Source organism: Hordeum vulgare, chromosome 3H (assembly GCF_904849725.1).
Source record: "Hordeum vulgare subsp. vulgare chromosome 3H, MorexV3_pseudomolecules_assembly, whole genome shotgun sequence".
Classification (NCBI taxonomy): Eukaryota; Viridiplantae; Streptophyta; class Magnoliopsida; order Poales; family Poaceae; genus Hordeum; species Hordeum vulgare.
The window spans coordinates 579,913,361-579,927,823 of NC_058520.1; the positions used below are offsets into that span (position 1 = coordinate 579,913,361).

General features: G+C 47.5%; 1 protein-coding gene across 1 annotated transcript; it reads right to left on the reverse strand.

Moving 5' to 3' along the window:
• Positions 1-6,567: 6,567 nt before the first annotated feature.
• On the reverse strand, positions 6,568-8,176 carry LOC123440737 (acyl transferase 4-like). Its single transcript, XM_045117287.1, has one exon. It carries the CDS (start codon positions 8,056-8,058, stop codon positions 6,706-6,708), a length of 1,353 nt encoding a protein of 450 aa, XP_044973222.1. The 5' UTR covers positions 8,059-8,176; the 3' UTR covers positions 6,568-6,705.
• Between the last annotated feature and the right edge of the window lie 6,287 nt (positions 8,177-14,463).

The window sequence follows — 14,463 nt, forward strand, 5'->3', positions numbered from 1 at the left end:
GGGTGGGGGTGGAGGGGCGAGCCCTGGCGGGGACCATCAGGCACCAAACGGCCCTACATGAGGGCCCCCTCGTGGGGCCGCCTTGCGCCTCATGCCGCGGGGCCTTGTGCCCATAGCATGGGTGACATACACTATTGGGGGAAGGCAACAGAGATCGTGCCAGCCGGAATGGAAAGAGAGGTTTTCTTTTTGGGTGACGAGGAGGCGAGCCGCTCCCATGGAAAGGAGTTGGCCAAAGCTTACTGTTTTGATGATAGATGATCAGGACAGATCAATGCTGTAGGACGGAGGTCATCGTTGAGCCCACCATCGCGTCATGAAAATTACTTTATTGGGCGAAGAACACCTTTAGTCAGGATAGTACTGAAACCTTGTCCCCCTTTGAATTACCGCGTTGTGGCCACCCTTTCCTGCTTATGTTTTCGAGAAGAGAATTGAGGCATTACAAGAAGGGTAGGACGACATATTTGTAAGGGGATCGATCCATTCTCTCCCTCAACCTCCGTGTACGAGAGCCTCAAGCTCTCTCTTTTTCAAGAAACCAAAACACAAGCAGGAGTAGGGTTTTACATTTCGGCGGCCCGAACCTGGGTAGCTCGCGTATCCCCGACATTTCAGATGAGGAGGAGAGAGCTCGCCGTCCAACTTTGTTGTGTTTGCCGTTGTGTTGCAGGTCGCGAGCCAAGCCACAAATGTTCGAACCTTGCTCTCGGAGAAGTTCTTGGACGCAGATTCTCAACTCTGACGTTTGGCAGGCCAGGTAAGGGGACTTGCCGTCATTGATACCAACATCGACATGGACGAGGCCGCCCCAGGCGCTCCCCTTTGCTGGTGGGCTGCGGTTTCCCTGTCCCCCTCGTCGCGCAACTCATGGCTCGGGGGATGCCACACCGACGCCTCACTGCGCACACCCGCGGCGCCGAACCTCGGCACGCCCCCAGCTCATCTCCACCACCTGCGACGGCTAGGTACTCCCTTGCTCCACGCTAGCCTCTGTGGTGCGCGTCGGACGGCCAGGGCGCACCGCCTCTCCTCCCCCTCTATACCGCCGCGCGGGCGGCGCAAGCGGCGGCCGCAGCCACAACCAAGGGCGTCGCTGCCCATGAGAGCTCCCGGGCACCCCGTTGGGTGGCCTGCATCCTCGGCGGCGCAAAGGCCCCTCCGCCCCACTGCCACCTCAAGCACTCATCGCGGGAGGCGAATGCGGCCTAGCTGGCGTGCAGACCGACTGGTCATCCCCGATGGTTAGAGGCCCCCGTCACCTTCGACGCTAGTGGCCATCCCCGGTCCACCCGAGCAGTAGGTGCGCCCCCTACTTTGTGTTGGAAATATGCCCTAGAGGCAATAATAAATTAGTTATTATTATATTTCTTAGTTCATGATAATCGTTTATTATCCATGCTATAATTGTATTGATTGGAAACACAATACTTGTGTGGATACATAGACAAAACACTGTCCCTAGTAAGCCTCTAGTTGACTAGCTCGTTGATCAAAGATGGTCAAGGTTTCCTGGCCATAGGCAAGTGTTGTCACTTGATAATGGGATCACATCATTAGGAGAATCATGTGATGGACTAGACCCAAACTAATAGACGTAGCATGTTGATCGTGTCATTTTGTTGCTACTGTTTTCTGCGTGTCAAGTATTTGTTCCTATGACCATGAGATCATATAACTCACGGACACCGGAGGAATGCTTTGTGTGTATCAAACGTCGCAACGTAACTGGGTGACTATAAATATGCTCTACAGGTATCTCCGAAGGTGTTCGTTGAGTTAGTATGGATCAAGACTGGGATTTGTCACTCCGTGTGACAGAGAGGTATCTCAGGGCCCACTCGGTAATACAACATCACACACAAGCCTTGCAAGCAATGTGACTTAGTGTAAGTCATGGGATCTTGTATTACGGAACGAGTAAAGAGACTTGCCGGTAAACGAGATTGAAATAGGTATGCGGATACTTACGATCGAATCTCGGGCAAGTAACATACCGAAGGACAAAGGGAATGACATACGGGATTATATGAATCCTTGGCACTGAGGTTCAAACGACAAGATCTTCGTAGAATATGTAGGATCCAATATGGGCATCCAGGTCCCGCTATTGGATATTGACCGAGGAGTCTCTCGGGTCATGTCTACATAGTTCTCGAACCCGCAGGGTCTGCACACTTAAGGTTCGACGTTGTTTTATGCGTATTTGAGTTATATGGTTGGTTACCGAATGTTGTTCGGAGTCCCGGATGAGATCACGGACGTCACGAGGGTTTCCGGAATGGTCCGGAAATGAAGATTGATATATAGGATGACCTCATTTGATTACCGGAAGGTTTTCGGAGTTACCGGGAATGTACCGGGAATGACGAATGGGTTCCGGGAGTTCACCGGGGGGGGGGGGGGGCTACCCACCCCGGGGAAGCCCATGGGTGTTTGGGGTGCCGCACCAGCCCTTAGTGGTCTGGTGAGACAGCCCAAGAGAGGCCTATGCGCATAGGAAAGAAAATCAAAGAGGAAAGGAAAAAAAAAGAAGGAGGTGGGAAAGGGAAGAAGGACTCCACCTTCCAAACCAAATGGATTTCGGTTTGGGAGGGGGAGACCTTCCCCCTTGGCTCGGCCGACTCCCTTGGGAGTCCTTGGACCCCAAGGCAAGTCTCCCCCCTCCTCCTCCTATATATAGTGGGGTTTTAGGGCTGATTTGAGACAACTTTTGCCACGGCAGCCCGACCACATATCTCCACGGTTTCACCTCTAGATCGCGTTTCTACGGAGCTCGGGCGGAGCCCTGCTGAGACAAGATCATCACCAACCTCCGGAGCGCCGTCACGCTGCCGGAGAACTCTTCTACCTCTCCGTCTCTCTTGCTGGATCAAGAAGGCCGAGATCATCGTCGAGCTGTACGTGTGCGGAACGCGGAGGTGCCGTCCGTTCGGCACTAGATCGTGGGACTTTTCGCGGGATAGTTCGCGGGACGGATCGAGGGACGTGAGGACGTTCCACTACATCAACCGCGTTCACTAACGCTTCTGCTGTACGGTCTACAAGGGTACGTAGATCGTTCATCCCCTTTCGTAGATGGACATCACCATGATAGGTCTTCGTGCGCGTAGGAAATTTTTTGTTTCCCATGCGACATTTCCCAACACTGTGCACTCCCACCATCAGTGGTGTGGCGGTCTCCAGGAGACTAATTGATGACGGCGCGAGCCTCAACTTGCTTTCAGTACAGATCTTCGAGGCACTCAAGGTGCCTTATGAGCACCTGTCTCCTACGAGGCCCTTCGTGGGTGTCATTAGCAGCGCCACCCTGCCCTTGGGGCAGGTGTGCCTCCCCATCACCTTCGGTAACCATGAGAATTACCGGACAGAGTTCGTCAACTTTGACGTAGCCCCCATCGGCCTACCCTATGGCGCTGTCTTGGGCTACCCGGCGCTCTCCAAGTTCATGCCTACCGTTCATCATGCCTATTGTCTCGTCAAGATGCCAGGGTGCCGCGACACCCTCACCATCCACTTCGACGAGAAGGACGTGACGCACGCCCTCGCACAAGTCTACAAGGCTAGTGCCCCCATATCTTTGGGCTGGGAGGACACTCCCGACCGCGATGAGCCGGCGCCGACGAAGAAGAGGCTGTTATCCTCCCAGGAACGGGCCAAGACAAGAAGCTCTCTTTAGACGGAAGCACTGAGGGCCCCTCTCTCACAATTGGCAGCGGCCTCACCCCCGAACAGGAGAGTGTGCTCGTCGCCTTCCTCAGGGCGAACGCCGATATGTTTGCGTGGACGACGTGAGACATGCCGGGCGTACCGCATGAGGTTGATACGTCTCCAACATATATACTTTTTTCATTGTTCCATGCTATTATATTACCATTCTAGGATACTTTTTAGGTATATATTTACCAATTTATATTATTTCTGAGCACTAATCTATTGATCCAGTGCCGTGTGCTAGTTGTTGTTTTCTGCGTGATTATAGATTTTCAGGCTTAGAGTATCAAACGAAGTCCAATTGCCACAAAACTTTTTGGTGATTTTTTCTGCACCAAAAGAAGACGTGGAAGCTTCGGGAGGAGGTCAGAGGCCTCACGAGGGGAGCACCACACCAACATGGAGCGCCCCCGCGGGGTGGGGGGGCTGCCCCCTGTTGCCTCGTGCCCCCCTTGGCTGCCTCCTGGCGTACCTCTTTGTCCTATATATTTTCTTTAATCCTAAAAACCCTAGGGAGCACCCCGAAACACTTTTTCCGCCGCCACAAGTCTCTGTTCCGCCGTGAGGCCATCTGGAGCCCTTTTACGGTGCCCTATCGAAGGGGGGTTCGATCACGGAGGACCTCTACATCAATCTCGCTGCTCCCATGGTGATATGTGAGTAGTTCACCAGAGACCTATGAGTCCGCAAATAGTATCTAGATGACTCTCTCTCTCTTGATCTTCAATACAATGATCATCGCATCTTCGCTTTGATCTATCTGATGTAACTCTTTTGTGCGGTGCGTTTGTTGGGATCCGATGAATTGTGGGTTTATATTCAGATTATTCATGATGAATATTTGAGTCTTCTATGAATTCTAAATATGATTCTTATGTGCATGATCATCATAGCTTCATAAATCTCTCCGATCTATTGATTTGCTTTGGCCAAGTAGATTGATCATTCTTCAGTGAGAGGGATGCATTGTAGTGGGTTCAATGTGACGAATTTCTATATCCAAGTGACATTGTAGGGGCAAGATACGTCTTTGTATTGTTGCCACTAAGGGTAAAATGATGGGGTTAATTCAGATTAATTGAGTTCTCCTTGTCTACATCATGTCATCGTTCTCCAAGCATTATTCCGTTTTACTTAATACTCTAGATGCATGCTTTATAGCGGTCGATGGGTGAAGTAATAGTAATAGGTGTGGGCAGAAGTCGGCATATTTGATTATGTACGTGATGCCTATATACACATGATCATTGTCATGAATATCACATAACTATCCAATTTTTATCAATTTTTCAATAATAATTTGTCTACGCATCGTATGCTTGCTTTCATGAGAGATGCCACTAGAGAACACTATGCCCTCCGGGTTTATTCACTTATAAATTTACGTACGCTATAATTCCTCGCTGCTTTTATTTACTTGCTATTTACTTTTCACTTTGTCATTTTCAACCGTACTACTTACTTGCTTTCAAATAACTAGACACGTGGATTGACAACCCTCTTGCCCACATTGGATGCAAGTATTTGTTTCTTTTGTGTGCAGTTGCTGAAGACGGGGGTTGGTTGTTACTCCTATTGGTTCGATAAATCTTGGTTCTCTACTGGGGAAAATACTTACCTATATTGTGTTGCATCATCCGTTCCTCTTCACGAAAAACCCAACGCAGATCACAATCGTCAAGAAGGATTTCTGACGCCGTTGCCGGGAGTATCATCAATCTACTATCTAGCCACTTAACACAAAGTATCATGCACTTGTTCTTCTTCTTTATTTGCTGTTATATTTTGCTTGCTCCCTAAAAATTAAAAATACAAAAATATTTATCTTTGCTTGTCACTTGTTTACTCCCTTGCTCACTTTACTTGCTAGGTTGCTTGTCTTGCTTGTTACTTTGCTTGCTCGGTCATCATGTCTCAAGATCCTACTAAGTTGTGTGACTTCTCCAATACTACTACTAATAATTTTATTAGTACTCATATACCATCCGCCACTAGTGCGGATGCTTGTGATATAAATGCGGCATTGATGAATCTTGTCATGAAAGAACAACTTCAGAAAGTCCTAATGAGGATTCCGCTGCTCATCTTAATACCTTTGTTGAACTTTATGATATGTAAAAAAAATGATATGTATAATGATATTGTGAAATTAAAGTTATTCCCCGTTGATTTCCTCCAGAGTTCACCGTTGTCCTCCTTGATCCTCGACGACGCTATGTATGCATGTGCCTAGTGTGTTCAAAATGACGTCTTTATCGGATCGGATGGAGTCCTACCACCCACTTGTCAATTCCTCTTAGACGTCCAAAGTGAATGGGGCGTCGACAAATGAAGTTCTGCACAAGTTGATGGTGTTTGGAAGTGTCTGACATGAGTCGAGAGAAGGTGTTGTGTTTTAGACTAGGTTAAGCTCTTTTGTTTTGTAGTTTGCTTTACGGTGTTGTGTGCTTTTAACCTTTCTAGGTGCAGTGTTTGTGCTATGCTAGTTAGTTTGTTATAATTCAAACTTTGCGAGAATGAACGTTTGGCTCCTAAGCACCATGAAGACCTTTTTTTGTAAATAATTCAAAATTCAAACTTTTTGGTTTCATAAAAACCTGGAAAAAATTATGCAATTAAACAAGGATGTTATGTATATGTGTGTGAAATTTCAGGATGAAAAATGTTAAAATACAATCTGCAAAAAAAAGATAAATTCATGACGTGAGAGGTAGACCGGGTGTAGGCTGGAGGCCGGACGTGTGAGCGTTGACTGTTTTACCCATAGATAAACGTATGAGATATTTTTCTTACACACTACGCAGAACATGTGGCAAGACAATCTTAACGCCACACGTGTGGACGCTAGAACTATTATGATAAGTGAGGTTGAAAAAAATTCACCAACTGCGCAGCTACAGGACCCAGGCTCCCAGGAACGTTGAAAATTCGTGTCACATTAATGGACGAACATGTCGAAGAAACAGGAAGCATATGAATGCGTTGCATCATCTAGGCGAACTTGGCGAGCTCGACGGCGAAAGCGGCGGCATGAGGCTCCTCGACGCAGCGGAGCACCACCCGGACGCCTCCACGCCTGGTCGCCGGCGGCCTGACGTAGTTGAGCTGCAGGATGAAGTTGTTGTGGTCGTTGAGCGGGGACACGTACCCTGGCGCGCCGAAGCCGTAGTCCACCTCGTCGAAGCCGAGACGACTCCAGTCCGACAACGTCACCGTGCTGTAGTCCAGCGGCGGCACGTCGTACTGATCGACACCGCGCATCCAACCTGCGAACCGAGCGGGAACCGCCTCCTTCGCCTCCCGTACCGCGCCGACCACCTCCGCCAGCGCCGCCTCCCGGACGGCCTTGCCTGTCCTGGTAACGCACGCCAGGAACACGCAGTTGCCGTAGTAGCCCTCCACCGCCGGCAGCACGCCGCGGAGAAGGTGCCGCGTGCTGGCGGCGAAGGCCATCCGTACCTCGGTGTCGTCTGGGAGCGCCGACGCCAGCGCCAGCGTGCGGCACTTGAACACGATGGCCGTCACCGCGTCGAAGGTGGAGCAAACCTCCCCCGTCGATGCCGCAGAAGCTTGCTTGCACTCGTCCTTGACGCGCGCGATGCTCTGCGCCGAGATGTCGGCCACCTGGGTCACGAGCCTGAACTCGGTGATCTGTCCCGGCAGCGGGCTTGGAGGGTTTGGGATGGCGTCGCGGTTCCACACCGGAGCCACTGACGGCGCCTTGAACCCCCGCGCTAGCTCCCCCACCGCCGTGAGAAACTGCGCCGCCCCGTGCCCGTCGAACACCGCGTGCCTGAAGCTGATCCCGACGGCGAAGCCACCGCAGGTGAACCTCGTCGCCTGGACCATGAAGATGAGGTCGTCAAGCTTCTCGCCGGGGGGAGGGCGCGGGAGGAGGAGCTTCTGTGGGATGAGAAGCGGGCAGCAGTCGAGGCCGTCCACGTCGGCGAGCGCGCAGCTCGCGGCGGCCTCCACGAACCAGATGCCCTCGCCGGTGCAATCTACCGCGAGGCCGCTTGGGGCGATTCGTCCGGCTACTGGGTAGTACGGTACGAGCGCCCTCGCGAATCCATCACGCATTGCGGCCACGGCTGCGGCGGCGCCCAGGTCTTTGCGGGCGGCGGAGAGCGAGGGCGGGGAGAACACCTGGATAAGACACACGAAGCCGGAGCCGGCGACCGTTTTGTCAATCGAGGAGAGCGAGAGTGTGCCGCGGGGAGTGAGCCCCGCCGGCGGGATGAGCGCCGGCGGCGACTTGGTAACGATGGGCGTGCTGGTCATATCGAACTGATCAATGACAAGGCAATTGGAGATTTTCCCTCGCGGTGTAGTACTACGCTGCATATTTGAACTTTCAGAAGACGAACCTGTTGGCTGACTACTTGTCGTTGACTCTGTAGCAACATTTTTTTTCCACGCGGTGTATCATACTTTCTCTGTCTTAAAATAAATGATTCAACTTTATACTAATTTTAGTATAACTAGCAAAAAGGTCCGTGCATTGCAACGGAAAAAAAAGATACCACCCGCTCTTAATTTTTTGTTAAAAAAGTTTTATAATCTGACTATTTGTAACTACAACTCATACAAAGATGATCTTAGCTTATAAAACGCAATTCAAGACTACACAGGACTTTTAAACACGTTTTGCATGTAAACTTAATACGTACAAAAAAACGGGTAAGTGACCTCAATTTTATCCCCAATCTTGATTTTGCTGATTAGGATTGCACCCTAGATAGCATTTTTAAAATGGTTAACGGGTAAAATAACATCATATTCATATTTTACATAGTTTTCTAATCAAATTTTATATAGATATTAAATTTAGAGTTACGGTTTAGAGATACGAGTATTTTCAAAAACATTTAATATGTACTGCCGGTTTAATGTTAAAAAACATGATTTTTTATAAAATAGCATAAGGGACTAATAATACATATTTCCTCTATTAATAGATATAGAAGTTAATATAAAATTGAATCACTTAATTTAAAATGTAGGAAATACTATTCTGCATCTTTGAATTTCCAGAAGATTAACTTGCTGACTGCGACCTGTCATGTCGATGTGGTTGTACAATCCCGTCGATGTCACATCTTTGAATTTTCAAAAGAGTAACATGATTTGCCTACTTGCCAATGACGGAAGAGTCACAACATTTACAGCCGGAAAATGTTTAAAATAAACTTGAATTTGTAAACAAAACCTAAATCAAATCCTAAATTTTTAATTCCGGAAATTAGCACAACAATCTTTTTTAATTCTGATCTATTTTAAACCTTAAGAACGTTCCTAAATAGAGATTGTGGATGTTGCATGCCGAATCCCGGTATTGCTTGTTGTCGTTGCTGCTGGGCCGACTCAATAGGCGCGAAGCGATTTGGTTTTAATATGCAAAGTAAAAATAGCGTAAAAATACTATTCAGAAACATTTAATATGTACTGCCGGTTTAATGTTAAAAAACATGATTTTTTATAAAATAGCATAAGGGACTAATAATACATATTTCCTTTATTAATAGATATAGAAGTTAATATAAAATTGAATCACTTAATTTAAAATGTAGGAAATACTATTCTGCATCTTTGAATTTCCAGAAGATTAACTTGCTGACTGCGACCTGTCATGTCGATGTGGTTGTACAATCCCGTCGATGTCACATCTTTGAATTTTCAAAAGAGTAACATGATTTGCCTACTTGCCAATGACGGAAGAGTCACAACATTTACAGCCGGAAAATGTTTAAAATAAACTTGAATTTGTAAACAAAACCTAAATCAAATCCTAAATTTTTAATTCCGGAAATTAGCACAACAATCTTTTTTAATTCTGATCTATTTTAAACCTTAAGAACGTTCCTAAATAGAGATTGTGGATGTTGCATGCCGAATCCCGGTATTGCTTGTTGTCGTTGCTGCTGGGCCGACTCAATAGACGCGAAGCGATTTGGTTTTAATATGCAAAGTAAAAATAGCGTAAAAATACTAAAACCTCTGAAGGATTGATTCGTACTTGCGACCTTCAGCTGTTGAACACCTGCCCCTGGTCACCAGAAGCATTACATATTACTTAATGTGAGGCCCGGGCAATTTAACTACACAACGCAGCTTTGGTATTCGAAAATATTTATTAATGTCAAACAAATATTGAAAACGTGCAGGCCCATTTTTTTTTTTCTAAACTCATAATTTTTATAAAGTGTGACCACTTTATGAAATTCTGAATTACTTTTTTTAACACAAACATTTTTTCTGAAAACACAATTAATTTTGGAAAAGAGAACACTATTTGAAACATATTTTTTTTTTCAAAAATGGGAATTATTATTGAAATCTGAACAAAAAATATAATTTTAAACAGTGTAAAAATATTTGGTATTTGGTATTTTTTTTTCCGTTTTTAACAATATATATTTGGTATTACGAAATTGTCCCTATTTTTTTCAAGAAATGTTTTGATAGTTTTAAAAAATGTTTTCATATATGAATGTTCCTTTTTTTTTATGTACCACGCGAGGTATAATCACTAGCAGCCTATAGGACGATTCGGAAGGTGCGGGTAATATGGGAGCGAGGTTCTGAGTTCGAAGACTATCAAGCCCATTGTTTGTTTTAACTATTATTTTGTCGCTCCTAATAGAAGACAAGTGGGTTCCTGCAGCTTTTAGAAATATTTATTTTCCTTACGGAAATATAAGATAATATCATTACGAAAATGTAAAACAAACAAAATAAAAAGGAAAAAAATAAAATAAAAACAACGCTGGCGATTGACTTAATGGGCCGGCCCGATTCATCCTAATGTCAACCAACGACACACAACAATCCTTGCCATCTGAGCAAATTCCAGCTAAAAGCCTTCAAGATTTAAAATGATCGGCATCAAACAGTTCGATGTGTTTACTTCCGGGATTACAAGTTCGGTGTTCGATTTAACTTCCGTCTATAGTTTCAAGGTTTGTTTCGGACTTTTTCCTTTACACCGAGGCGACCTAAATCCGTCTTAAACACCTGATCCGACGGCCGAGTCACTAACCGATCAAATAAAATAACCAAACAGACTTGTTAAACGGGCATCGACATTCGGGCTCACCAACACTTTTCATATTTAGATTAAATCTAGAGCGAATCTAGAGCGCGTGGGCGCATTCACCACGTTGGGCTGACGATGTGGTCCCACACGCAATCGCCCGAAAACACGGATGTCCTACGTGCGTCTCCTCCGTTGATGTGTGAATGTCACGTGGAGCAGCTCGATCCCAAATCCGTCTATTTAAGCCGGCCAGCGCCCCCCAACCCTAGCCACATCCACCTCCAAAGTCTCCTCGCCGCTAGCGTGAGCCCATCCACCATCTCTCTCCCACTCCGCCGTCCAACTTTTTCATGGCCCGACAGAAGAAGACGACCTATGCTATGCTCACGCCGGAGCGATGCTTCAAGATTGGGGAGCAGATCTTGGCGAGGCGCCCCGCCCGCATCGCAGCCAGCCTCTGGACTCGCCGGAGCCGAAGGAGCAGCCGAAGGAGGAGGAGGAGTCTAACAAGGAGGAGCTGCATCTGGTTTCGATGAAGGAGGAGGAGGAGAAGCAGACGGAGGAGCTGGCTCTAGCTCCGGGCTACAACATGAAGGAGGGAAAAGCGGAGTTAGCGGTCGCCCAATTGTCAGTCTATTTATGCTGACCATCGTCCCCCAACCCTAGCCACATCCACCTCCTCAGTCTCCTCGTCGCTAGCGTGAGCCCATCCACCATCTCTCTCTCGCTCCGTCGTCCGACTTCTTCATGGACGGACAGAAGAAGACAACCTATGCTATGCTCACGCCGGAGCGACACTTCAAGATTGAGGAGCAGATCTTAGCGACGAGCCCTACCCGCAGCGCAGCCAGCCTCTAGACTCGCCAGAGCCGAAGGAGCAACCAAAGGAGGAGGAGGGGTCTAACGAGGAGGAGTTGCATCCGGTTTCGATGGAGGAGGAGGACGAGGAGAAGCAACCGGAGGAGCTGGCTCTAGCTCCGGCCTACAACATGAAGGAGGGGAAAGCGGAGTTAGCGGTCGCCTAATTGTCCGAGATGGAAGAGCATGAGGTCAAATTGGAGTCCATCCATGATGAGGCCTATGTGAAGGCTAACCGATAGTTCATCCGATAGAAGCGGGCAGCGACCAACGTATTTTTTCACCGAACTCGACACGGAAGCAAAGCCTGTGCAGGTGGAGGAGCCAAAGGAGCGGGCTGGAGCCGCATACTTTTCACTAAACTCGATATGGAGGCAGAGGCAGAGCTGCGGGAGGAGCCACATGAGGCGGAGCTGCGGTTGCCTCCCATGTACTTGTAGCCGATCACGAAGACTAGGGTAGTTTAGGTTACTTGATCTACGTAGCTTTTCTATGCATCTAAGGTATCCGGATGCGAAGGAGCAAATTAGCGGTGTTATCGGTCACTTTCCATGGACGCTTGCGGGCGCGTCTGTAGGAGTTTGAGGGGTCAGATTTGTCAAGTCCGGATGTAGATGCTCTTAGAGCGTGTATAAGGGGGGCCCACTTTTCTCACTTAGGTTCGAGCGGACATACGGATGCCACACATAAGAGAGAAAAGAAAAATGCATACAATCAAACCTTTTAAATTATTCACATATGTCCTGACAATTCATTCCCAATTCCTCTTATTGGTGGCACGGGAAGGTTGGCGTTGTACATCGTTCATTCGTACAAGTTGTTGCTACCCATCACGAACGAGGGCGAAGAGCGGATACAAAGACAATGCTAGCACTACTAAAGGAAGATCCTAAGACGACACATCAATCATAGACCCTTCAACCAAACTGTGTGTGATGCATTGTGACGCCCTCGGTTTAATCGTACGCTAATCATACACGCAAATGCATACGATCAAACCCAAGGACTCACGGGCAGATATCACAACACAACTCTAGACACAAATAAAATAACATCAGCTTCATATTACAAGCCAGGGGCCCCGAGGGCTAGAATACAGAAGCTCGATAAGCACACGAGTCAGCGGAAGCAACAAATATCTGAGTACAGACATAAAACATGGGGTGCCTTAGAGAAGGCTAGCACAAAAGGAACATGATCGAACGAGGCGAGGCCTCCTGCCTGGGAACCTCCTAACTACTCCTGGGCTTCAGCGGCCTCCACGAAGAAGACACCATCGGGACGGCAGGCGTCGGCGGGAAAACTCCATCTCCTGGGCTCCATTATCTGGTCGCAGCAACGGATCAAGGGGACAAAGGGGGGAGCAAAGCAGCGGTGAGTCCTCATCCAAAGTACTCGCAAGACTTACATCAGAACTATGCTAAATATGCACCAGTATCAAAGAAGGGGGAGGTTATATGTGGACTGGCTGCAGCAATGCGAGAATAGAGAGAGAAGGCCTAGTCCTATCGAAGACTAGCATCTTCAGGGTCTTGCAGCAATAGACGAGAGTAGAAGAGGGGTAACACATTAATAGTCATATTGTTACAGCAATATTAAAGTGAGGTCACGCCTAAAGATCCTCCCTCGACTCCGTGCGAGGAAGCAATCCCGAGGCAAACTAAATCCAGTTAAGTAACAATTGTAGTTGTAAAAGATCGGGGCACAACTCCAAGTCGTCCTGTAACCGTGGACACGGCTATCCGAATAGTTAATTTTCATCCCTGCACGGGTGCACCACATGTCCCGTCACGCTCGATAACACTCTGGCCGGACATACTTTTCTGGGTCCTGCCCGGCCTCGGAATATCGACACGTCGCAGCCCCACCTAAGACTAATCAGAGAGGCCAGCCCGCCGGTCTAACTCCTAAGCACAAAGGGTTCGTGGGCCCAGTTCCCCTTCGCGCTCCTGCACGTGGCGTGGGCGGCCGACGTCAGTCCTAGCATCCCTTAATCACAAGAGCGATGCATCTCGGGACCACTCGGGTGTTGGAATTATGCCCTAGAGGCAATAATAAATATAGTTATTATTATAATTCCTGTATCAAGATAATCGTTTATTATCCAAGCTATAATTGTATTGAATGAAGACTTATATACATGTGTGGATACATAGACAAAACACTATCCCTAGCAAGCCTCTAGTTGGCTAGCCAGTTGATCAAAGATAGTCAGGGTCTTCTGATTATATACAAGGTGTTGTTGCTTGATAACTGGATCACGTCATTAGAAGAATCATGTGATGGACTAGACCCAAACTAATAGACGTAGCATGTTGATCGTGTCATTTTGTTGCTACTGTTTTCTGCGCGTCAAGTATTTGTTCCTATGACCATGAGATCATATAACTCACTAACACCGGAGGAATGCTTTGTGTGTATCAAACATCGCAACGTAACTCGGTGACTATAAAGATGCTCTACAGGTATCTCCGAAGGTGTTCGTTGAGTTAGTATGGATCGAGACTGGGATTTGTCATTCCGTGTGACGGAGAGGTATCTCGGGGCCCACTCGGTAATACAACATCACACACAAGCCTTGCAAGCAATGTGACTTAGTGTAAGTTGCGGGATCTTGTATTACGGAACGAGTAAAGAGACTTGCCGGTAAACGAGATTGAAATAGGTATGCAGATACTGACGATCGAATCTCGGGCAAGTAACATACCGAAGGACAAAGGGAATGACATACGGGATTATATGAATCCTTGGCACTGAGGTTCAAACGATAAGATCTTCGTAGAATATGTGGGATCCAATATGGGCATCCAGGTCCCGCTATTGGATATTGACCGAGGAGTCACTCGGGTCATGTC